General features: G+C 43.1%; 1 protein-coding gene across 1 annotated transcript in view; it reads left to right on the forward strand.

The window, feature by feature from the left end:
- Positions 1-2535: 2535 nt before the first annotated feature.
- The window catches only part of STAB2 (stabilin 2), a 211070-nt gene continuing 186704 nt past the window's right edge, over positions 2536-26901 (forward strand). The window contains exons 1-5 of the mRNA XM_051845830.3: positions 2536-2812; positions 6362-6495; positions 8460-8575; positions 24792-24877; positions 25670-25739. Of these exons, the coding sequence (XP_051701790.3) occupies positions 2735-2812; positions 6362-6495; positions 8460-8575; positions 24792-24877; positions 25670-25739 (484 nt within the window). The 5' untranslated portion in view covers positions 2536-2734. The remainder of the gene's footprint in view (positions 2813-6361; positions 6496-8459; positions 8576-24791; positions 24878-25669; positions 25740-26901) is intronic.

The following is a 26901-nucleotide window of genomic DNA, read 5'->3' on the forward strand; positions in this document are numbered from 1 at the left end:
ATGCCAGCCCCTTCTCAGAAGTTTTAATCAGCAAATGAGCATGGCCAGTCTCTAAAAAAGGGACATCAGAGGAGGGCTTCCCACATTGTTGATAAAAGAATTCTTTCCCAGTCTTCCTGCAGCATCTCCCAGAACTAATGGTGTTTGTGGAACCCGATTTGGCAAGTGCTGCTATGGGTTCACTTTATTATTTCACATGCAATCAAGCCCATTCCCATCTCCAGTATTCATCCACATCTCTCAGAAAGAAAAGAATGAGAAAGAGCATCTCATTTTTTTTTTCTGGTGTACTAGTTAAGGTGCACAGCTGGCATCTGAGAGAAATTTAAAATCACAATGGTTTTACATTTATAATAATTCATTGCTCTTCCATCACGTACCAACACAAATGGAATAACCCAAGAAGCTTTGGAAATTACTCCATCTATTTCCCACTCCAGAAGTGCTAATTTGGTTGTTTTGGAGCAGGCACAAGCATTAAGAAGGTGTTTCAAGCTCCCCCAGGAATCTAATGCACAGCCAGGTGGAGAGCACCAAGCCCAAGGATTTTAAGGACTTCCTCACCGGGCATCTTCACACTCAGGCCTCTGGGTTCTCCTCCGAGGGGCCTTTTACATTGGGACAGTGTCTTAGGTCAATAGAACATTGTTCAGAAAGTTTGACAGACCTCATACAGAAAGACCCCTGAACCCAAACAGCGCCTGCCACCGCGTGAGCCTCCTGGCGACTTCTGTGTTGTGAGATGCTCCCTCTCACACCTGTGCTGTTGCGGAGCCCAGATCTTATCCTTCCTAGTTCCAAATCCAACACTTTTTTTTATCATGAATTTCAACCAGACTGAAACACCACCTCCAATTTTTTATTGATTAAATATTTATTGCTCTTAGCAGTACAGGGTAGTGATAAACAGTGCTGACCTTGGAGCTGCCCAGTTTGAATACTGTATCTGTCACTCAGTAGTTTGTGGTCCTGAATAAGTTTTTTTTTTTCAAAGATTTATTTATTTATTTATTTGAAAGAAAGACTTACAGAGAGAGAGAGAGAGATCTTCCATCCACTGGTTCACTCCCCAAATGGCTGCAACAGCCAGAGCTGAGCCAATCCGAAGCTAGAAGACTGGAGCTTCTTCTGGGTCTCTCACATGGGTGCAGAGGCCCAAGCACTTGGGCCATCTTCAGCTGACTTCCCAGGCTATTAGCAGGGAGCTGGATCAGAAGTGGAGCAGCCGGGACTTGAACAAGTGTCAATAAGGGATGCTGATGCCACTAAGCCAAAGTGCTGGCCTCTTGGATAAGCCTCTTAACCTCTCTGCCTCAGTTTCCTCATCTGTAAATGAGGAAAACAGTCCTAGTTCACCAAATGTGAGGGTTAAACAGATGAATGCATGGAGAAATCTAGAATAGTGACTAGTACACAGCTACTGTTCAACAAGTGTTAGCTAACACTGATTATTATCATTTTTCAAGTGCAATTCTCTGTTCTAGACTTCCAAGGGTACAGAGAAGATGAAGGCTGTGCCTCTCCCCTCAAGATATCCACAATTAGGCATGGGAGACAAATAGATGTCTTGTGACAAATATGACTGGGTTTTCACAGTATTCTGTGCAAGCTTCTGGGACCGGCGCTGTGGCGTAGCAAGTAAAGCCACCGCCTGCGGTGCCTGCATTCCATATGGGTGCCAGTTCAACTTTGGATGCTCCACTTCCAGCTCTCTTGGGAAAGCAGTAGAAGATGGCCCAAGTGCTTGGGCCCCTGCACCCATGTGGGAGGCCAGGAAGAAGCTCCTGGCTCCTGGCTTTGGATCGGCTCAGCTCTGGACATTGCAGTCATCTGGAGAGTGAATCAGCCAATGAAAGAAAGCCCTTTCTCTCTCTCTCTCTCTCTCTCTCTCTGCCTCTCTCTTGTCTCTGCCTTTCTGTAGCTCTGCCTTTCAAATAAATAAATAAATCTGTAAAAGTAAATAAATAAGTATATGCAAGCTTCTGGGAGAGCCTTCAGGATCGATGGAAGGACAAGCCAGGAAGGCTTCCTGGAAGAGGTGGCATTAGGTTTGGTCTTGAAGGGTAAGATTAGACGTCCAGGCTTTGCCATTTGCTGCTTGAGTGACATGGAAGAGAAGAAACTCCAACTATCCACAATTCAAAGGAGAATTCCTTTACAGTCGAGTTTGCCACTATATAGCATAAAAGCACCACCTTCTTCTAAGGCAGGAGCCCAGGCGTTTTCCTTCAGTGCCTGGAACTATGCCTGCTCCAGGCTCTTCCACCAGCGCTGTCCAACAGCAAGCCTGGGCCTCTGCATTCTGACAGAAAGTCCTGTGCTAGGTCATGGTGACTGTGAGGGCACTGGCAGGGCTGTGGGCAGTGGGCAGGACCCGCGGTGAGGTGCAGGCTGGTGACGAGGCAGTAACTGCCCTTGGGAGTCTCACAAGGCACAAGAACTCCAGGTCGCGTCTCTGCCTCGGCCCTTTCAGGATATCCTGTCATTCAGTAGGACATATAGACAGTTTACAGGGGCCCATGTCACCGAGACCCCAGGATTTGACATTTTTCCTGTCTAGAGAGGCAGGTCTCACATATCCTCTGGCTCAATTCAGGAAGAGGAAAGGAAAGGATTTAAAAGCCAACACGGACATGAGAAGGAATTCACTGGGAGTTCAGCAAACTATGATAAAATAGCCAGATTGTTCTCTGACAGGTGCCTGGCACAGAGGAGGAGAACATAGCCCCTCACCATGCTCCAACACTTCACATTGGTTTTTCTTGGCTTGGTTGTACAAAATTTCTGCTCCCTGGCTGAAACCACAGGGCAGGTAAGATGGGACTTTTGCACTTTTTATTTGTTCATTTTCATGCTGTGTTTGAAAGTTTTTTTTCTTGCATTGTCATGGGAAAGGGAGCTAAGGAGAGACCCTGTGGGGTACAGATCCTAACGGTGGTGATCTTTCTGAAGGCGTGATAACCAAGCAGGCTGGGTTCCTGCCTGACACCTCTAACATTCCTACCCTCACTGTGGGTTTTGGCATCCTGTCTTCTGCCTGTCTTAGTCGTCTCAACACTGGAAACGCCTACCATCCCACCTCTCAGACTGTAGGAAATACCAAAACCTATATTGAGATGGGAGGTGGAATTCCAGGGTGGATAAGATCTCGTGGAAAAGCTATTGGAAGGGTCAGAAATATCGACAGGACGGGCCAGAGAATCATCCCGCCCACCGTCCACAGTGCTGCAGTCAAAGCCCCCAGCACAGTCCTGTCCATGTCTGCAGCCCTTGTTCCGTCCATCACCACAGTGAGCCCTAGAGCAGGCTCATACAAGCTGTCATTGCAAAGTGGAGGCAGGTATCGCAAGGCCTAATCCAGGGTGATTTATGTAAAGCACTGTTCACAGTAGTGATTTCTGACCTATTAAGGACACTATTTTTTACTTTCTTATTTCTATAAATAGAACCAATTTCATGTATTTCCTATATACAGTTTTTAAGAGCATAATGATACTTCCGACCCTTCCCTCCCTCTCTCACACACACCCTTCTTCCTCCTTCTATTCTTATTTTTCTTTTAATTTTTACAATGACATACTTTCAATTTACTTTATAACCACAAGCTCAACCCTCCACTAGATGCAGAATACAGAATTCAGCAGGCAGTAAGTAGAAGAACCACCATTCCTCCAGAGTACAGGCAAGGCTATAAACAAGAATCAAAGCTCACACTGTCAATTTCGCTCATTTCCATTACTTTATTTGGGACTCTGTATATTAGTTATCACAAAATAGTCTGGCCTGCCTCAGGCAAACCTTTATCGATGCTAGCTTACACTCCAGTTGGCTGTACTCTGACAATGCCTTTCATGGGAGCATAGGCGTATGGTATAATGGTTAACATTTCAGCTCCGAAGTGAGGGAAGGGTGCACTGGAACTGTGGCTTTCATTGCCTGCATAACAAATATTTCTGAGGACCTGTCTCAGTGCTCCACAGACCACAAACTGTTCAACTCTGAACAAGTTACCTAACTCCTCTATCTTCAGCTTCTCCCTTGACAAAGCTCCATGGATGGTGATGATTCCCATGCCCATCCCCAGCGTCAGCATTAGATGCTTACATTCGTAAAGAAACAAGACCTTGACAGTTGTTGAAAGCTGAGTCTATTTTTCAGAGGGGACTATGACATACACTGCGTGGAGTAGAATGAATCATTCCACTTGAAAATGGCAATTTATATGGGGGGGAAGCCATTGTAATCCATTAACTGTACTTTGAAAATTTATATTTACTAAATAAAAAAATTTAAAAAAAAAGAAAATGGCAATTTAAAGGTCAAGGAATTTCTTTAAAATGAGATATTGAATTTAGCCTACTAAGAAATAAAAAAGTGAAGTCATTCTATATCCAAATAGAATACTCTAATGTAAACACCTACATTTTAAAAAATGTAAAGGTATCATAACTGTTAAAGGGGGTTCATTCAACCTATATCTAAGTAATTTTTTATTACTCCAAAAGAACATTATAATCCTACGTTGGTTCATGCTGATGACCACGTGAAAGCTGACAGTAAAAACCGAGATTTCGTTTTCCTGTATGCTAATCGGGTGCAAGGAAAGGAAAACTCTAGTAAGAACCAGAAAATCAGCCGGCATCGCGGCTCACTAGGCTAATCCTCTGCCTTGCAGCGCCGCCACACCGGGTTCTAGTCCCGGTCGGGGCGCCGGATTCTGTCCCGGTTGCCCCTCTTCCAGGCCATCTCTTTGCTGTGGCCCTGGAGTGCAGTGGAGGATGGCCCAGGTGCTTGGGCCCTGCACCCCATGGGAGACCAGGAGAAGCACCTGGCTCCTGCCATCGGATCAGCGCGGTGCGCCGGCCTCAGCGTGCCGGCCGTGGCGGCCATTGGAGGGTGAACCAACGGCAAAAGGAAGACCTTTCTCTCTGTCTCTCTCTCTCTCTCTCACTGTCCACTCTGCCTGTCAAAAAAAAAAAAAAAAAAAAAAAAAAGAACCAGAAGATCAGTAACTTATAGTGTGACCTTGGGCAAGTCACTGCACCGTCTCTCACATCACTGGCCCTCACTCCAGTTTGCTGCCCCCTAAAGTGAGGTTGATGATAACTGCCCTGTGTATCTCTATAGCAGTGAAATAAGATAATGTCCTTGGAAGTGCACATACTAAATAAATAAATTGTTGTATAAATGTACGTTTTCTTCTCATGCAGATTTGACAAATCTCAAAATCTCAAAGAGCTTAGAAGTAGTGAGGACATTTCTACTGCACCTGACCCAGTGCTGGGCCCATAAGAAGAACTGTGGGAGAACAAAGAACCACGGGGCATGGGTCTGTGTGCTTGGGGTATTTAATGGAGAGCACAGGGTAAAGGGGCCTTTGGGCCAGCCAGAGGAAGAATAGAAGTTGCGGAAAGAGCGATGAGTGCGGTTGTGTGGTCGAGGTGATGGGAAGCGGGACCTTGAGGGGTTTGGGTTGGAAAGCTGAGGGGAGGAGGGGACGTTCCTAGAGGGGACGCAGCAGGAAAAGCACAGAGTTGATGGAGAAGAGTTACAGGAACAGGCACCACCGCCGGTGCCACCTCACAGTTTGCACCTTCCACATCGCTGGAAGGGCTCTGTAAGCTGGAGTCGTTGTGGATAGCTCCTGTTTCAGGAATTCCTTCAGGATCTTGCACACTCAACAAGGGCCCAAGTGAGTCTGGGTCGTTCATTTTGGCAGTTAATTCCTATATGTCTGTCTTATTACCCCAATTCTTCACTTACCAATAATTATTCACTGGATGTGACTACTGTTCCAGGGGCTTAGGCTACACCAATGGACAGATTAGGAAAAGATCTCTGCTCCTACTTCCTAGTTGGATTGTCATCTAAATCTTGCAGGTATTTTGGAACAGGAATGCTGCAGCATTTAGCACAATTTTGTCTCCAGAACAGAAATTCCTATGGAATCAATGCTGAAATAATATCCTTGACACCTGTTAATCTATGACCATTTGACCTCGAATAGCCTGTTTTATTAATTTCCCATGTAAAAGGGGGTATTTTGCAATGTATTTCAAGTCCCCCATTTGGATAAGTGTATGCAATGACTTCACCTTACCGTGCAGGATTCTCAAATATGGAAAAGGGATGGTGAATGTGTGGCAGGAGCAGCGCTCCTTCCCTCACCCACAGCCATGGGAGACATCGCTTGTTGCACACAACACCCTTTCCTGGTAAGGTTGCAAGTAGCAAGCCAGTCATATCCATTCAACCTGTTTGCCATTCTACTGAGGTGAAGCCCGTGGGGAAGACTTCCAGGCCAGGTATTTTGCAAGGCTGTCATAATGGAACTTGATATTCTTTTTCTATGTTTGCACAGGCAAAAAGATGTGATAAGAAATCTCTTCTAACAATTAGGACCGAGTGCCAGTCCTGCCGGCTCAATGCTGGAGTCAAGTGCCCAGATGGTTACAGGAAGATTACCAATGACTCTGAAGGGGTTCGAGACTGCAGGTACTTATAAGAAAACACGTGCTCCAGCCTGGGAACTCAAGGAGTTGTGAATCCAAATTGAAACTTCCTATTGCAAAAATTGCAAAGCATGGCCATGATTTTTCTCTTACACTAAAACTGCATTGAGCTCACACTTAGGTGACTCTGAACATTTGCACTTGAGTCTAAAACACATGTTATTATTGATTCACACTGTCATGCAGAGTTTATTAACCACATTGCACATGCATAAACATTCTCTCTTTGTCTTGCACTTATTTGGAAAATCTGGATTCCATCTGGAAAGGGTTCTAGTGGGAACATGCCTAAAGCTTTGGGTCTGATAATCATTGTGGTAACTAGCTATGGACCATGATACTAATTAGAACTCAAATATAAGGGACAAATAAATTATTGTATGGCTGAATTTTTGTCAATGTTTCATTCTTGAAGACTTTTTATGACTCAAAACTCTTATCACTTAAGATTAATCCTAACAAGTAGTGACAAGTTATTTGTTAATATGGCCACACAATATACTAAAACCAGAATTGTCATTTTTAATAGAAGTTTTCCAACACTGACTAATACATTAGCAAGCATACCAATAGTGGTCACTGAACTACCAAAATGGACCTACATGTAGGACTAGTTTCATTTTCTTTATTCATTCGTCCATCAGTGGATATTTAAGTTGCTTGCTTTTCTTGGTCATTGTGAATAATGCTGCAGTTTCAATTCCTTTGGCTATATATCCAGGAGTAGGACTGATGAACCATCCACTAGTTCTATTTTTAATTTTTTTGAAGAAACTACACTGTTTCCATAGTAAATGCACTAATTTACATTCTCACCAATACTTTGTCCACTTCCCCACCAATACTTGTTTGCTTTTGTTTATTTGTTTGTTTTACTGCAGCTATCCTAACAGGTATGAGGTGATAATTCATGGAGTTTTAATTTGCCATTCCCAGATGACTAGCAGTGCTGGATAACATTTTCATATGCCTATTGGCCACTTGTATGTCTCCCACAATTAGTTCTCCCGAGATCAGATGAGATGGAACGCCTTCAGGGTGGCATGGCCATAGACCACAATTAGTTCTTGAAGATACGTTTAGCTCAGTCCTTGGGCTTTCCCTCTGCCCCCTTTTGAAGGATGTCTTTGCTGGTTTTATCAATCTTTCAGAGAAAATATCAACTCTATCCCCAACTTGACTGCCTATCAAGCATGTGGTTCTGCTGTTAATCAGCTTCATTTCAGGGACTGGTTTGGGAGAATAACCTTGAACTCACTGTCACATTGTTCTTAGCAAGAGCCCAGTTGAAGGGAATGAGAGTCATGGCAGTTTGTTCCTGATTCACTAACATCTAAAACTACATTAAGCCATGCCTGCAAAGATCTTTGTGAATAGCAAATACTGTTTGACTCCTATAGAACTGCTACTCCAGAACTGTACCTTAGCCTGTTCTGGAAAATGTTCTAAAGAACTCATCATGGCAGCTTCCAGAAATATATTGTGTTGAATGTTGCTCACTACGTTACACCACTTCTGCCACAGAAATTTCTACACCTACAGTATCTGTAATAAATATGCTAATCCTGAACAATAGGTTTATTTTAAATTCACAGATACTATGCTTTGTGCAACTCATGGTCTTTCTCTTCTTGCATTTACTGCTAGGACACTCAGTGACAAGTTTGAGACACACCGCTAACAAGTGCCAAGATCTAACATCCTGTATTTACTAACTTTGCTTCTGATATTACTTTAGATATTTTCCCCCATTTTCATTGTTCCCTGATTTTTTTCATCTATTTCTAAGAATTAAAAATATTTATAATTTAGTTTTATTCCACTTAGAAAGACAAATGCATTCAATCCATATTTTTAAAATATGAGTAGATATAAAGACTTAAATAAAACTCTAGGGCAATCCTGCCATTCGAAATTAACTGCAGTGTCCTCTCTTTACCCTCTAAGGTACACCTTCAAGGTCAGAACATACTCTCTGTCTCTCCCTGGATGCCGCCATATTTGCCAGAAGGACTACCTCCAGCCTCAGTGCTGTCCAGGCCACTGGGGCCCAGACTGCATGGGTAAGTGGCATAGCACTGGGACTTCAATATTTGCTTCTTGATGTCTCATTCCTCAGAAAACTGAAATGATGGAAGTCCAGTAAAAGGAGAATATAAGCATATTTTTCTAGAAATTTCTATTTCAGTCTTGAAATAACTTATTTCAATATTGATTTTTCCATATAATCTGTAAATAATTGAACCCAAATTACACTTGCATGTACAATGTTATGCATTTTATTTTCTTTAGGAAATGATTAAATGAATGATAGTTTCCATTTACTCAACACTGCTGACATTATATACTAGAGAGATACTTGACCTATATTATCTGATATGATTGTTTAAAAAAATCTTCAGGTTAAACAGTTTTATCTCCATTTTGCCTTTGATGAATTAGAGATTTGAGGATTATTCTTGCCAGGTTCCTTTTGGGATGAATGATGAAAACAATCTCAAGTCCAGGGCTACCAGGCAATAAGCTTACTCTCTTTCTACTCTGTTTCACTGCCTGGAGCAGACTTAATTGAGAGAGAGAGAGAGAGGAGAGCTCAAAAAGAATCAAAATCTTTTTTGATTGGTAGGTCTTTTCAGTGAAGGCCTGAAGTATACTCTGTGTTCTGAAAAGATCAAGGCTTGGGATTTAGAAAAACCACCCCTCCTTCTATTAACTGTTCTGTGTTCAGTTTCACCCCAGCATCTTGGCACTAAGTATTATGAGTGTAGCATATCAGAATCAAGTGCACGGATTCAGTGTCATTTAACGTGATTAACTCAGATTTTAAGGACTTTTAATGCCAAATGTGGTCATGAAAACATCCAGTTCATATCAGTATTCTTCTGATATGATCAAAAGAACTTTTAGATTTGCTTTCCTCTTTCTTATCCATAATAGCTGGTCAGATGCCAAGACCCTTGGTACAGAGGGGAAGGCTTTCTCCAAGATGCAGTAAAAAAGTCAGAATGTTTCATAGAATGAATGGCAGACCACTGCCAGGAGTGCAAAAGAACGACGCCTGCAACCAAGAGTTTTAGAGTTGCACTTGGTTCTATCATTTGCTGGTTTGGGCAAGAAACTTCCTGTTTAAGCCTCAGTCTCCATATCTGTTCAATGAGGGTACAAAGTACTGCTTTACACAACCGATGTAGAGATTTTCAAACATTAATCTGAAAGGACGTGGCAGAGTGTGTGATACAAAGAGGGAATGAACGAATCACAGTCAAACAGACCTCTGATAAAGAAAAACAATGACATTATTTGAGCCCTTTTTGTTAATGATGGATAACCCATAAAACATGACTTCTGTGGGTTCCATGCCATTGCATTGTGCTGTGTGCAGGCGAGTGTGGCAAATTCTCAGCTACAATCAGAAGAGTCTGAAAGGGGTCTTGGAATGTTCTAGCTTCTTCTTCACCTAGGACTGGAGGCCAGGGAAGCCAAACAGGCAACAACTGAGGGCTGGACCTTATTTCTGCTATCCTCCGGTTGGGGAAAAGCATGCTTCCCTTTATCTGCACCTTCCAAACACACGACATGTCGTGAAGGGCTTCCTTCCTTTGACTCGGGGAAAGATAAATGCTCTAGCTGGCCGTGTATTTCACCTCTCACAGTTGAGGGTGATGACAAGCAAGACCTTGACTATCGCTTTACATTTCCGCAAGGATAAGGCCATCTGAGAGCTGCTGACACATGCCCGCCCTCCTCCTCGGTGAGGAAGCACATTCCCAAGCCCCGGGGTGGCCTTGTTTCCTAGACGAGCATCACCTCCACTTCCTTCCTGATGCATGGGCAAATACATTCATCCTCAACACCCCCAGGTCACGTGCAGAACTATTTTAATAGTATCTTACTCAAATTAGGAACCAGCTCCAGGGTCATCACTGACAATTTGGAAAACACATAAAGTATAGTGGGAAAAAATTACTTGGCATCTTAAATTAAGAACAAGGCATGAATTCTCACTTAAGGGGGAAAAACATCATCATGACATAAGGAAGGTATCTCTAGCCAGATTTAACCTGCCTCTCCCTAATTAAAATTTTGTACTGCTTTGTCAAATGTGCATATGGAAGTTTTTTCTCATCAGCACAGAAACATATTTTTAACTTTGGAACTTAACCATATCTGAACAACCAACATTTTGTTTAAGATGAAGTCTTTTTTTTTTTTTTAATTTGAGCATCCCAGTTCTTTGTGGATTCGTGTAACAATCCAAAGTAATGGCAAACCAATGGGTGCAAAGTGATTACCTTTAAATTCTCCTATGGTCAACATAACCTGATTAGTTCAAAGAGAAATGATCTTGACTTTTTCTTAGATCAATGTCATCATATCACCTACTTTTTTTGTATCATGTTATTTTCCTTTGTAGACTTACTTTTCTTTCCTATTGCATATTCTTTGCCATCTACTGCACAGATTGCCAATAACAGACTATGTGGGTTTGAAACCTTTTTTTAGGCATTTTTTTCTTTTTTGCCTTGAATGACAAATAATGCTGAGTTCACATGAAAACATATTTCACTTCAGTTTCCCAGACAGACCATTCCAACCAGAGCTATAAACGGAACATCAGGAGTTGTTTCCCCCCTAGCACTGTGCACCGAGCTTTTAAACAAAGGTGGTGACATGGAACGGGCACCTCCAGAGCTCTTACAAGATAATGTCACGGGAGGTCCTTGGCCTCTTGCAGGCAGGAAGCAGATTATCTTCCATGCAAGAAGCAGAGCAGCTGATGATTTGCTGACAGTGTAGAACTGTCCCACCTCCTGCGTGGAAAGTCAGATGCAAGAGACCCCCTTAGCAGCAGTGCGCAAAGGGAAATGCGATAATGACCTACCATGGCCTTATCAGTACTTGGGCCTCACAGCACATCAGAAATGTGCCGTTGTAGCAAATTCTATAAACTCCCCTTCAAGCCTGGTTGCTGCCAATGTCTACTTGACCATCAATTTTCTTAATCAGGGCCTGAGGTCAAAGAAAAGAGGAAGTAGAGGGGGGAAATGCTCACTTTGGCTTTAAAATTTTTAAAATTCAACAAGTCATTTCCACCAATCGCTAAAAAACATTCTGTGAGGGTCCTTCTAAAACTTCACAGAAGTATATATGATGAAAAACTATACATACGATAACAATTTTTTTATTACCAAAGAAATTTACCCTTTAACTCCTTTTCCACAAAGCTTTTAAAGTATCTTCATATCTCAGTCATAAATTGAGGACTCCTCACACCCCCACACTCCTGCTATCTTTTCCCCAAAGTTCCTTCCAGGATTGGCCAATTCACAAAGAAATCAACCATTTGTTGAGTACATAAAAGAAACATACCTGGAAGGCCAGGTGGGATACTGAGGTTTTAAGGAGTTTTGCAGTTTGCCCAAGAAGCAGCAGAGGGTAAGTGCAGAGCCTGGGTAGAAACAAGGGGTGTCTCCCTGGGGAGCCCCAACTCTAACCCACTGCTACCCCCTGCTTCCCAAAGACCCAGTTGCATTGCAAGGCAAGCCACTGGGAAGGCAGCCTGCTCCCAACTAGCTCTGCCCCGGAAAACTTGCTGTCTCCATTAGCTGGTGCCTACCCTTCCTGGAGTCGCTCTCTTGACACTGAGCTTCTAGTTCCTGCTGCCACTGAGGAGATCACGGACCTGGAAATCAGTTTGCCTGGCTTCCATTCCCAGCTTTGCTCCATGCTGGGTCTGGGACCTACCCTCCCTGTGGGGTTGCCAGGTTTAGCAAAAAAGCAACATAGGGCAGCCAATTGAATTGGAATTTTGATTAACAAATATTCATACAAATTTGGGATGTATTTATGCTACAAAAAAATTATTGTTTACCTGAAATTCCAAATTTAACTTATCATCCGATATTTTAGCTGGTAAACTCATCCTGTGGCACCAGTTTCCTCATCTAGGAAATGAAAATACTATGCCTACTTCCCAAAGACTGCAGAGGATGGAGTGTGTTCATACTTACAAAGGACTTGGCACGTGCCTAGCGTATTCGGAACGTGCTAACGATCATTTCTGTCATTTCATGGTTCTCAGATCCCCAGCTGGCCTCCTTCTCTCCAGGATTATTCATTGATTTGATTTGCTGGTCTAAGGTACTGAGCTACTGTGCTCGGGCTTAGTGGCTAAGGACTCCAATTACTGAGAGAGATGTGATCGCAGTGCTGGTTTCTACTCTTACCAACCAACCATGTGATCTTGGGCAAGGTACCGCCCCCCCCCCCCAGCTTCAGTTTTCTTCTCTTTAATCTGGGTGAAGATGATGATTTCAATGGTGATGACGATGATGGTGATGTTGCCTTCCTCACACAGTTGCTGTGAGAAAGAGACCGTGCATATGACGTACTTAGCAAATTCTATCACTGAGCTGATGAGGCTCCTCTTCCTGGCTTGCCAGTGGCCACCTTCTCTCCTTGTCCTCCCATAGAAGGCCATGAGAGAAGAAAAGAGAAAGAAAGAGGGATGAGAGAGACAGAGGGTGAAAGAGGGAATAGAAGGAGAGGGAGCGAGAGAGACAATGCCTCCAGTCTCTCTTCTCATAAGGACATTAATCCTACCCTATGACATCCTCTAACCCTAATTACCTTCAAAAAAAGGCCTTACCTCCAAACACCATCACATTTGGGGTTAGGGCTTCAACACATGACATGATGTAGGGGGAAGGGGTAGGCACAAACATCCAGGCCCTAACAACAAGTTCTCACTTGGTCTTTAGCCCACTGAGTCCCAAGCCTTGGGGAGATAGGCATGGCATAGGATGAAGCACCTCCTATACAGAAAACCTCACTTCCCCTGCAGAATATTTGATGGTGAGGCTCAGGAAAATCCCCAGGAGGGAGTGATTTCCAATCAGCAAATGCCTTGGCCCTGAGCCCAAAAATTCCACCCTTTTTAGTGCATAATTATGCAAACTTTGACAAACCAAAACAGTTGTGTGGCAACTACCGCAATTAAGATGGACAACCGTTATACCATCCCCCCCCACAACAAATTCCTTTTGTTGTCAACCTCTCCCAACACCCAACTCTAGAAAACGTTGATCTGTCTTCTGTGCCTAAACTCTTGCTCGTATGTCATATGTACTAGTCAATTTAGCATGATTATAACAAAATGCCCAGCTGGGTAACTTATAAAGAAAAGAGGTTCCTTTTAGCTCATGGCTTTGTAGGCCCAAGGTTGAGGACCTCAGTCAGACGGTGGTCCTCTTAGTGGCAGAATTCTGAGGTTGCACAGGACGTCACGTGGCAGAGAAGGGGAGTATGTGTGTGTCTTCTGGTTTCCCATCTTCCCATCTGCTTCTCACAAAGCCACAGGTGGTTCAATCGTGGGGGCTCCACACTAATGTTATTATCTAATTCTTTTTTTTTTTTTTTTTTGACAGGCAGAGTGGACAGTGAGAGAGAGACAGAGAGAAAGGTCTTCCTTTGCTGTTGGTTCACCCTCCAATGGCCGCCGCGGCCAGCGCGCTGCGGCTGGCGCACCACACTGATCCGATGGCAGGAGCCAGGTGCTTCTCCTGGTCTCCCATGGGGTGCAGGGCCCAAGCACTTGGGCCATCCTCCACTGCACTCCCTGGCCACAGCAGAGAGCTGGCCTGGAAGAGGTGCAACCCGGACAGAATCCGGCGCCCCAACCGAGACTAGAACCCGGTGTGCCGGCGCCGCTAGGCGGAGGATTAGCCTAGTGAGCCGTGGCACCGGCATTATTATCTAATTCTAATCACATCCCAAAGGCCTGGTCTCTAAATGCTATGGTTTGGTTTTTTTTTTTTTTTTTTTTTTTTTTGACAGGCAGAGTTAGACAGTGAGAGAGAGAGACAGAGAGAAAGATCTTCCTTCCATTGGTTCACCCCCCAAATGGCTGCTACGGCCGCCTCACTGCGCTGATCCGAAGCCGGGAGCCAGTTACTTCCTCCTGGTCTCCCATTCGGGTGCAGGCCCCAAGCACTTGGGCCATCCTCCACTGCCTTCCCGGGCCATAGTAGAGAGCTGGACTGGAAGAGGAGCAACCGGGACAGAACCGGCGCCCCAACCAGGACTAGAACCCAGGGTGCCGGCGCCGCAGGCAATAGATTAGCCAAGTGAGCCGCAGTGCCGGCCTAAATGCTATGGTCTTATCTTTTCCAGTCTCCTCCCTCCCACCCTTGCTAGGGAGTAAATGAACCATGGAGGGACACAACTCAAAGCACATCTAAGCAGTCACATAATTGGAATCGTGCAGTATATGACTTTGTGAGTGTGGATTCCTCCACTGAGCATAACACATCTGAGAGTCACTCATGCCATCACGCGTATCAGTAGGCCATTCATTTCTGATGCTTCGTACTACCCCACTCTGTACTGGTCAGCAGTTTGTTTATCTATTTCCCAACTGAAAGACATTGGGATTTGCTTCCTGGGTGTTACATGTGGAAATAAATTAAAATAAAGCTGCTAATGACATTCATGGGCAGGGCTTTGTGGGAACACAAGTTTCCATTTCATCTTGGGAAACATCTAAAAGTGGCAGTACTGGATTGTAAGGTGAATGTCTTTAACTCTAGGAGAAACTGCCAGGGTGTTTTCTGAAATCTATATCATCTTTCATTTCTGCCAACCTTACATGGAAGTTCCAGTTGTTCAGCACCTTTGCTTATGATTGGTATAATCAGATTTCTCAAACACAATCCTGCTAGGTGTACAAAGTGGCCTTTCGTTATGATCCATTCCCATTTGCTTCATGTGCTTATCTGTAATTCATGTATCTTTTAGGACGCTTGTTTTCTTATTACCAGAGACCCCACCCCCATTCACGGCTTCAATTTCCACAGTTATCCACAGTCAATCATCAGACAAAAACATTAAATGGAAAATTCCAGAAATAAAAACTGTAAGTTTGAAACTGTGCTCTGTTCTGAGTAGCATGATGAAATTTCACTCCTTCCAGCTCTATCCCACTAAAGCCATGAATCATCTCATCATTTGAAATGTCCATGCTGCACACGCCACCCACCCCGTGGCCACTCAGTAGTCATCTTGGTCGTCAGATTGACTGTCTGGGTATCCCAGTGCTTGTGTTCAAGTGGCCCTGTTTTATTTAATAATAAGGATGTAACAAAGAGGGGCTATAAAGTGCTTCCTTTAAGTGAAATGGTAAAGTTCTCAACTTAATCAGAAAGAAAATCATATGCCAAGATTGCTAAGATCTATGCTAAAACCACATCTTCTATGTGTGAAATTATGAAGAGGAAAAAAATATATGCTGGTTTTGCCATCACACCTCAAACTGCAAAAGTTACAGCCACGGTGTACGATAAATGCTTAGTTAAGACAGAAAAGGCGTTAAAGGAGAGGGCTGGGTACTCCCCAAGGTTTCTAGTACCCACTGGGGATCTTGGAACACTTCACTCTCAGAGAAGTGGGAAGTATCATATTGAGTTTGGGGAGTTCTTTAAATATTTGAACCTCAAGTGCTTTATTAGATATGTAGTTGGCAAATATTTCTCCATGGTCTGTATCTTGTCTTTTCAGTCTTTTAGTAATGTCTGTTGAAAAGAAAAAAATCTGGCCGGTGCCACGGCTCACTAGGCTAATCCTCTGCCTGCAGTGCTGGCACCCCAGGTTCTAGTCCTGGTCGGGGCGCCGGATTCTGTCCCGGTTGCCCCTCTTCCAGTCCAGCTCTCTGCTGTGGCCAGGGGGTGCAGTGGAGGATGGCCCAAGTCCTTGGGCCCTGCACCCGCATGGGAGACCAGGAGGAAGCACCTGGCTCCTGGCTTCGGATCAGCGCAGCGTGATGGCAGCAGCGGCCATTTGAGGGGGTGAACCAATGGAAAGAAAGACCTTTCTCTCTCTCTCTCTCTCTGTCTAAATCTGTCAAAAAAAAAGAAAAAGAAAAGAAAAGAAAAAAATCCTTCTTAATTTTAATGAGGTCAAAAGTATTAATTTTCCTTTATAGGTATTTCTTCCTGTATCTATAAAACTTTGACTAACATAACATTACAAAGATTTTATTTTAGTGTCTATAGAAATTATGTCCATCATCCATCCATTTCAAGTTAATTTTTAATACTGTTTTCTGTGTGGATAAAAGTTCATTTCTTTGGATATAAATTATAATTCTAACAACATGTCTTCAAAAGACTACCACTCCCTATCAAATTACCTTTGGGCTGTTGTAGAAAAGTCAAAATTTCACAACTATTTTAGTTATTCTAATACATTTGCTTTTCCATGTAAGTATAGAATTGATTGCTAATCCCTACCCAAAAAGAGATCTGCTAAGATTTTAATGAATTACATTGAGTCTGTAGATCAGTTTAGGGAGAATTGACATCTGAAAATATCAAGTCTTCAAGTCCACAATCCCAGAATAGCTGTCCTTTTTCTGTCATTTTGCTCATAGATTTTAGCTTAGAAATTTTGTGCACTTCTTGTTAGGTTCCTTCCTAAGTTTTTATGGCTTTTGGTACTGTTTTCAGTGGCACTTAAAATTTCCAATTAATTGTTCATTGCTAGTTTATAAATATAATGTATTTTTATTTTTTTACCTTACTTAGTAAAATCATATATTAGTTCTATTAACCCTCTGGAGATTCTTTGGAATTTTCTTCATAACAATCATGTTGTCTAAGGATAAATACAATTTTATTTTTCTTTTTCAATCTATATGCATTCTACTTTTTTTCTTACTTTGTTTCACCAACCATAATGTATTATCTATTTTGCATACTGTTAGATTTAAGTTGCTTAAAACTTATAAAAATTTTCGTGTCCATGTTCATTAGACACATTGGTCTGTAGTTTTTTTAATAGATGCTGCTCTATAGTTCTTGTCATATATTTGCCTGGTTTAAGAATCAGAGTAATAATGCTCTTCAAACAAAATAAATATATGTTCTCTTCAACTTCATAGAAGAGTTTTTGTAAAATTGGTGCACTTTCTTCCTTAAGTGTGAGATACTATTTACTAATGAAATCATTTGACATGGAGGGTCTAAACTTCAAATTTCCCTCCTTAGATAAAGGATAGTGAGATTATCAATTTCCACTTGAGTGAGCTTTAGTAGTTTCTGACTTCTCACCAATTTGTCCATTTCCTTGATACTTCCAAAACTGTTGGCATAAAGTTGTTTATAATATTCACTTACCATCTCTTTAATGTCTGTAAGATCTATAGTGATGTTCTTATCTCACGTTCCTGCTATTAGTGATTTGCAACTTCCATTTTTCTATCTTCCTGGCTGAAAATTTATGTTTCATTTTCTAGCATTTGGTTTCATCAATTTATTCTATTGCTTTTCTATTTTCTGTTTATTGATAACTGCTCTTACCTGTATATTTCCTATCTTCTGCTTATATGGGTATCATACAGTATTCTTTTCCTAACTTATTTATCTTAACATGTAAATCTAGGTCATGTTTTGAGAACTTTCTTCTTTCCTGATATAATTGGCACTTGGTACAATAAATTTCCCTCTAGGCAATTCTTTAACTGTATCTCACAATGTTGATATGTTGTGCTTTCGTTTTCATTCAGTTCAAAAAACTTCTTAATTTCCATTTTGATATATTCTTTTACTATGGATTATTTATAAAATTTATCTCCCAAACATGTGAGGATTTTCCAGATATATTTCTGGCATTGTTTCCAGTTACATTTCTTTTATTCGTGGAATGGAAATGAAAACACAAGATACCAAATGTGTGAGGTGCAACTAAAGCAATATTTAGAAGGAAATTTATTATTTAATTTTATTGCAGTCAGAAAACATCCTTCATATGATTTGAATCCTTTTTAGATTTTTGAGACTTATTTTACATTCCACAATATTGTCTAGCTTGGCAAATACTTCTTGTGGTCTTGAAAGGAGTCTGTATTCTGCTGTTATTAGATGGAGTGTTCTGTCCATATCAATTGGGTCAAGCTGATTGATAATGTTGTTCAAGTCTTCCCCATCTTTAATGATTATGACTACTTGTTCTATTGATTATTAAGAGAGAGGTATTAAATCTCTAACCCTACTCGTGGATTTATCTATTTCTCCTTGCAGTTATATGAGTTTTTATTTTGTGTACTTTGAAAAGCTCTAATTAGGCCCATAAAAATTCATGATCTGTGTTCTCAGCCACTCCAGTTTTCTGTTGGTTACCATTAGTGTATCTTTTGCTCTATTTCATCTTTAATATCTTTAAATTTTTATGTTTAAAGTTGATATCTCTTTTTTTAACTTTTATTTAACAAATATAAATTTCCAAAGTACAGCTTATGGATTACAGTGGCTCCCCCCCCATAACTTCCCTCCCACCCACAACCCTCCCATCTCCCGCTCCCTATCCCCTTCCATTCACATCAAGATTCATTTTCAATTATCTTTATATACAGATCAATTTAGTATATATTAAGTAAAGATTTCAACAGTTTCCACCCACACAGAAACACAAAGTATAAAGTACTGTTTGAGTGCTAGTTATAGTATTAATTCACAATGTATAACACATTAAGGACAGAGATTCTACATGAGGAGTAAGTGCACAGTGACTCCTGTTGCTGACTTAACAAATTGACACTCTTGTTTATGGCATCAGTAATCACCCTAGGCTTTTGTCATGAGTTGCCAAGGCTATGGAAGCCTTTTGCATTCGCTGACTCCAATCTTAGTTAGACAAGGTCATAGTCAAAGTGGAAGTTCTCTCCTCCCTACAGAGAAAGGTACCTCCTTCTTTGATGGCCCATTCTTGCCACTGGGATCTCACTCACAGAGATCTTTCATTTAGATTTTTTTTTTTTTTTGCCAGAGTGTCTTGGCTTTCCATGCCTAAAATATAAAGTTGATATCTCATAGGCAAAATATAATTCATTTTTGCCTTTTTCTCTAATATGAAAGCCAATGCCTTTGAATTAAGGTGTTTAGACCATTTATATTTAATGTGTTGCGTTTACACTACCATCTTGCTATATGTTTTCTGTTTGTCCCATCTGGTCTTTTTCCTTTTTTCCCACTGTATTTGTCTTTTATTGGGTTAGTTATTTTACATGATAGCAATTTTATTTCTTTTTTTGGCTTATTAGAGACACAGTTTGGTTTCAGTGATTTTTTTTAAAAGAATTTTCTTTCAGATTTATAGAACACATATTTAATTATAACTACTTTCTGTTTTCAAAAATGATTTATTCATTTATTTGAAAGGCAGAATTATTGAGAGGCAAAGGCAGAGAAAGAGAGAGAGGTCTTCCATCTGGTGATTCACTCCCCAAATGGCCACAATAGCTGGAACTGGCTGGAACTGGGCCAATCTAAAGCCAGAGGCCTAAATCTTCTTCCAGGTCTCCCACATGGGTGCAGGGCCCCAAGCACTTGGGCCATCTTCTACCGCTTTCTCGGGCACATTAGCAGGGAGCTGGATCAGAAGTGGAGCAGCCAGGACAGGAACTGGTGCCCTATGAGATGCTGGCAGTGCAGGCGGCAGCTTTACTTGCTATGCCACAGCACCAGCCCACATCGACTTTCAAGTGATGTGTACTACTCTTGCACAAGAAATTTCCAACAGTATACTTCCATTTCTACCATTCCTGCTTGGCATTATTATGGTTTTGCATTTTACTCCTATATGAGTGTAGGTCATATGTTTATGGAAAAATGAAGTATAAAAATCAGTTTGTTTTGTGCAAAAAAATTGAAATGCACACATACTTTTCTCATAATAAGCATTTTCCATGAAATTTTTAAAGACTCTTTTAATTAAGAGTCCCACAATATATAATCAATGTTGATTTAAACAACCAGAAATCCTTAAATGATTTAAAGTTTTGGGACAGTTACTTCACATTTAACCACATAATGACCATGTCCAGTACTCTTCACTCCTTTATATAGATCCAGCTTTACATCTGATATCATATTCTTTCTTCCTAACCAATTTCCTTCAACATTTCTTATAGTGCAGTTCAGCTATTGGCGAGTTCTTTCAGCTTTCGTATGATGGGGAAAGTTTTTTATCTTGCCTTTGTTGTTGAAAGATATTCTTAGTGGATATGGAATTTTAGATTGACAACTTTTCTGTTTTGGTGTCTGGGAGATATTGTTCCACAGGCTTCTAGTTTGTGCTATTTCTAACACGGGAGCTGCTGCCATGGTCTTTCTTCCTGTCAACATAATGTGTCTCCTCTTGGCTGCTTTTGAGATTTTTTTTTCTTTTTCACTAAGTTTAAGGAATTTTACTATAACATATAGCTTTCTTTTTAAAAAAAGATTTATTTCATTTATTTGAAAGACAGAGCCACAGAGAGAGGTAGAGGCAGAGAGAGAGGTCTTCCATACACTGGTTCACTCCCCAGATGGCCACAATGGCCGGAGCTGTGCTAATCCGAAGCCAGGAGCCAGGAACTTCCTCCGGGTCCCCCACGCAGGTGCAGGGGCACAAGGACCCGGGCCATCCTCCACTGCTATCCCAGGCCACAGCAGAGAGCTGGATTGGAAGAGGAATAGCTTGGACTAGAACCAGCCATGGCTGGGCTAGACTGAACCCAGGAGCCTAGAATTTCCTCCACTTCTGCCATGGTGGGTGACAGGGACACAAGCACTTGGGCCATCTTCCACAGACACATTAGCAGGGAGCGGTATCAGAAGCAGAGCATATTATCATTATCTATGGTTCCTCTGCAGAACTTCTACCTTTCTAACTCAGTTTTGTTAACATATGGGATACCGGCGCCAAAGGCCAGGGCATTAACCCACTGCACCACAGCACCGGCCCCAATACGTAGTTTTCTTCATGATATTTTTGCTGGGGGTTCTTTGTGCTCTTGGAACTATGGTTTACAGTTTTCATCAAATTTGGAAAATTTCAGCCATCATTTTGTCAAACACATTTTCTCCCTTCTCCCCTTTCAGGCTCCCACTGCACATACATTAAGGTTCTTTGTCCCACAACTCCTGAAGCTCTGCTCCTTACGTCTCCGTTTTTTCCTCTCTGCTTCATTTTATATTACCTCCATTCCCTGTCTTTAAGTTGAACAATCTTTTCTGAGTACTTAAGCTGCTGTAATTCATTTTTTAATTACAAACATCAACTTTGAGGCAATAGTAATGAGACATTTCCAATCTCTATGCATCAAGGGATGCAGTGTCTCCTACGAGGGAGATTGGAAAGTCTCTCCCTCAGTGTTGGCCACAAACATGAGCATCACAAGACACGTGCTGGGGTCCATCTGCAGGCCCCGCCCAACCATTCCCACTTCACTCCAGCAGGCGTCACCGCACTTCACTGGTCGGCATTTCCAGGTAGAAAGTTTAAATACAGAGACTGATTTATTGACATTTTAAGTTCTTCAGCAGAGTGAAAGGTGGCAGGACAGACAACCCTCAAACACATGAACATAGGTCTTTGCTAATTAGAGGTCTCAGCGGGACCTCCACAGAGTGAGAACTCTGGGCACTGTGAGAATCCAGTGAAGAGGAGAGTGAGGTTTATTTGGAGAATTCCCTTTTGTTCGTAAACAATTTCACATGGGAAAAAAAAAAAGAAAGAGGGAGAAATCCATAACCTGGGAACCCTATGGGCACCTCTCATTGCACTGCAGATCATTACCAGGTGAGAAGGTATTTTATTATAATAATCAGAAGCATTATCTTTCTGAGGGAATAGTCCATTATTGAGCCTCTGCTTTGTTCAGACACCTTTGGTGCATTAGATGTACAACCTCTGCTAGTGCGAGGAGTAGGGGAAGAGAGAGGAAAACAGGAAGATAAATTGATTTTGGTGCCAAGAAAAAAAAGTCTTGAAATCTATATGTATGAGAAGTCTTCAAAACTTCATGGAAATCCACTTTATGGATTTCAAAGATTTTTGCACCAAAATAAGCGTATCCTTTAATTCTCATTTTCCACGAAATCTTTTAAGCTGATACATAAAAATGGTACATATTTTTGAGTCACCATGTGATTTTTTTTCTTATTTTTTTAAGACTTAATTATTTGAAAGTCAGAGAGAGAGAGGGAAAGAGAGCTCTCCCATCTTCTGGTTTTCTCTCTAAATGTCCACACCGGCCACGGCTGGGCCAGACTGAACCCAGGAGCCTAGAATTCCCTCCACTTCTCCCTTGGGGGGTGACAGGGACACAAGCACGTGGGCCATCTTCCACAGACACATTAGCAGGGAGCAGTATCAGAAGCAGAGTATGCAGTACATTATCATTACCTATGGTTCCTCTGTGGAACTTCTTTCTCCTTTCTAGCTCAAATTTCGTTAACTATCAATCAACCTTTGTCCATGCCTCCTCCTCCCTGCTTGCCCCAGCCTCTGGCAACCCCCACTAGGCTCCGGGCGTCTATGAGATCAGCTGTTTCAGATTCCAGGTGATGCTGGTCCAGGGACTCGCCCTTAGAGAAACACCTGCCTAGACTGTTAAAAAGGACGCCAAGCCAGCTCCGGGGAGAGCCACAGGGACTAAGAGAAGGAACCAGGGGGAGAGTTGGCATTTCTCTGTATTCCCAGCACGGCCCAGGGCTGGCCCTGGTTCCCCAAATACCATCTCAGCCCAAGAAGGCCTAATTAAAAAAAAAAAAAAATACAGCCAGTGGGGGAAGAACTATTTGCTAATGCACAGTTTATAAAAAGGGTCTCTTAGCACCCCTGGCTCGGCACTGGGGCCTCAAGGGCTTCGACTGGCTTTCTGATGAGCTTCCAGGTCTTACCTTGCCTCGGCTTCATTAAATTCTTTCCCTTCTAGGCTGGCGCCCAGGCTAATCCTCCACCTGCGGTGCCAGGACACCGGGTTCTAGTCCCGGTCGGGGTGCCGGATTCTGTCCCGGTTGCCCCTCTTCCAGTCCAGCTCTCTGCTGTGGCCCGGGAAGGCAGTGGAGGATGGCCCAAGTGCTTGGGCCCTGCACCCGTGTTCCAGAAGCGCCTGGCTCCTGGGTTCGGATCAGCACAGTGCGCCGGCTGCAACGGCCACTGGGGGGTGAACGAACGGAAAAGGAAGACCTTTCTGTCTCTCTCTCACTGTCCACTCTGCTTGTCAAAAAATTCTTTCCCTTCCTCTTCATTCGCCACACCTGATGCTCTCCCTCAAACTAAGCCCAAAATCTGTAACAAGACCGGTACCTAGTGACCCTGGCTGCTGCTCTGTATTGACACCAGATCTAAATCCGCTGGGCCGTTCAGGCTTGGGTTGTTTTTGGCAAATGTTGATAGCATCCAGTAGGGGGAGTAGTGAGAGCTTAGCCCTTCCTCTGACAACCCTCACCACACTTTGTAAACCAGTTCTCTGACTGTTAGTCCATGGCTCTCTCCGCCCTGAGCTAGCAGGACCATGGGAGCAGGGACCGGTCTGCGTGTTCACCCTCATACACCTGAACTTTACATGGTGCCTGGTTCTACCAGGTGGCAAATAATTTATTCCCCGTTATATGCCACTCCTGAAGAACAAACATCAGAGACAGAGAATATCAGAACCACAGCAACTTTCACCTACCGAGCACCTAATATGAGGGTACTGCAATATGTTTGTAGGAAATGGAATTAAAAGGTTTGTTAGTATAAAAATTGAAATCCATGCTTGTTTTTCCTAATGAGCATTTCCCACACCTTTGTTCCCATGTTCCACACCACGGAGTTCTGTATCCTCCCCAACACAGGCTCTGCCTTTGCACAGCTCTCACACCTTGTCTTTGCTACTCCTCTGCCTATCATGCCCTTCCCTTTTTAAGCATGGGCAACTCCTCCTGTGCCTTCAAGACCCCAGCTTAAGTGACTTCTTGGGGGGCATTTCTCAGACTCCCCAAGACAGCATAAATACTCAGGGCTTCCTCCATGGGGCTCCCTTTACTAGGCTTTTAGCTAAGAGACCTGGCTTTAGAGTTGAGGGTTTGGCTAAATTCTCAGCTTTGCAATTTATAACCTGTGAGACCCCGAGTAAGTTGTGTGACCTTTCTGACCTTCGGTCTGCTTACCTGCCAACCAGCACCAACAGCAGCCCCCCCTGGGGGTTGCCATGGGAATGACCTCATTAGTTTATAAGTGTATGACAAACGCTTAAGACAGAAAGTGAGATGCCTTCTGTTACAGCCTCTGTAATGACATCCACCTGTTTATACACCTGCCTCCCCTATGAAACCCTAGGTGGCCCCAGCAAGGTCTTCAATTATTTCTTTTTATTGGCAACTAGCACATAGTAGGTGTTTTGTGCATCCTGGCAGAATCCTTGTGTGTGCGGTTTTGAATGAATGAGTGAACCTGAGTTATTTGATTCCCTAGAGTGCCCAGGAGGAGCGGGGTCCCCCTGCAGCGGCAGGGGTACCTGTGCTGAAGGCATGGAAGGAAACGGAAGCTGCTCCTGCCAAGTAAGTTCAAAAATACGTTTGCCTTCACACCAGCTGTGCTCCCTTTCTTGTCTGCTGAGGCTTCTTAAACACACAGGTGCCAGGTGGAATCATCAAAAGGTCATTGCTAATGAGAACATGCAATCTGCCACCAGACGGCCTCTTAGAGGCTGGGGACCTTTAGGCAAGAGACAATTAACAACCTGGCCCTAATTAAACCATCTGCAAAATGGGTTTGAAATACTATCTATGCAATAATGTTGAGAAAGTAAAATGAAATTATATCCCGTGAGACTGTCTGGAGAAGCCAACCAGGTCTATAGAAGTTGTTGTTGTTGCTGCATTAAAAATTGCCGCCATCAGGTGGTGCTGTCCTCAACATCCTTCGTGAACCTCTGGGTCTGTCTAGTGAGGAATTTTTTGGTTATCTAAGAGAGTGGCTGTTGGCAAGTTTCAAGCCTTAGAGGGTTTAAATGCAAAGAATTCCTCCTGAAGGGGATTAAGCTCCACTCTGAAGAAATGCAAAACGGAGTTTTCTTGTCACTCATGGGTGTCACTCATGGGATGTCCCTGTTAGCACCTGCCATCTATCTATACCTTTGGGCTGACAAAGCCGCTTTCTTCCACACAGCTGTGGCTGCTTGGTGGGAAAGGACACCAAAACGGCAGGTCCAAAGGAAGAAACAGAGTCAGGGAGTCAATAAAGGCTCAGATGTGTTGGAGAAACAAATACTGCCCGGACCATCAGTAGCAAGTTCAAGGGCTTCTTGGGCCACACAGGTCCCTTTGGGTCTAACGTCATGTATCTTGCAGGAAGGCTTTGGCGGAACAGCCTGCGAAACCTGTGCTGATGACAACCTGTTTGGACCCAGCTGTTCACAAGGTACATCTGATTTTTCATGTTAACACATTCATAAGGGATGGGAGAGGCTGTTTGTTGCAGGAGTAGAGGGAGGGATTCGTTGGACAGTTATATATAATCAAGTCTGTGGGGAGAAACAGAAGGTTAACCCCTCTGATACAATGCAGTCAATGAAGAGGCCCTGTGTGATTCTTGGACTTGCAAACTGCTATTTGCCAGTAACGCCTCTGGCATGGGGTAGGCAGGGAGATGATTCTCTGAGCTCTGGGGCCCAACAGTCACCTGTTCTATGCCTGCACAGTTACTCCCTTAGACCTTTCTGGATCCTGGTCTCCATGGACACCCAGAATTTTCTAATTCTACCACAGCTGCCACCACATTCTAATTCTTCCCTTTTGTGAGTCCAAAAATGTGTGCTGTGGCCAGGGATTATTGGTTCCAGATTAAGAAACCTCAGAGTGACTTCTCTATTCTCTGATTTTTGGTTGCCTCTGGAAGCAGACCCTTAGACAAGGATTTGAGTACAAGTAGTTTATCTGGAAGGTGTTTTCAGTAACTTCTTGATGTCAAGGAGGAATGTGAGGAAAAGTAAAGGGTGTGTTATCAAGACAGGCACCATTGTGGATGGCTGGGAGTCAGTGAAAACCACATAGCAAGCTGGTGCCGTGGCTCACTAGGCTAATCCTCTGCCTGCGGCACCGGCACACCGGGTTCTAGTCCCGGTTGGGGCGCCAGTTCTGTCCTATTTGCTCCTCTTCCAGTCCAGCTCTCTTCTATGGCTCGGGAGTGCAGTGGAGGATGGCCCAAGTCCTTGGGCCCTGCACCTGCATGAGAGACCAGGAGGAAGCACGTGGCTCCTGGCTTCAGATCGGCACAGCGCGCCGGTCATAGCAGCCATTTTGGGGGTGAACCAATGGAAGGAAGACCTTTCTGTCTCTCTCTGGCTGTAAACGTTAGCAATTGTTATTACCTGTTATTCCCAGCAGCCTCCTCGTCTTAGGTTTCTTCTCCCACCACTCTGTAAAGCACCATCTCATAAAGGTGTTAGCAAGACCAAATTGCAGGCAGATAGTGGCATTCAGTGTGGATTTAAGATTAACATGACGGCCAGCGCCGCGGCTCACTAGGCTAATCCTCCGCCTGCAGCGCCGGTACCCCAGGTTCTGGTCCCGGTTGCCCCTCT

Source organism: Oryctolagus cuniculus, chromosome 11 (assembly GCF_051225735.1).
Source record: "Oryctolagus cuniculus isolate XC-2025 breed Fujian yellow rabbit chromosome 11, ASM5122573v1, whole genome shotgun sequence".
Taxonomy (NCBI): domain Eukaryota; kingdom Metazoa; phylum Chordata; class Mammalia; order Lagomorpha; family Leporidae; genus Oryctolagus; species Oryctolagus cuniculus.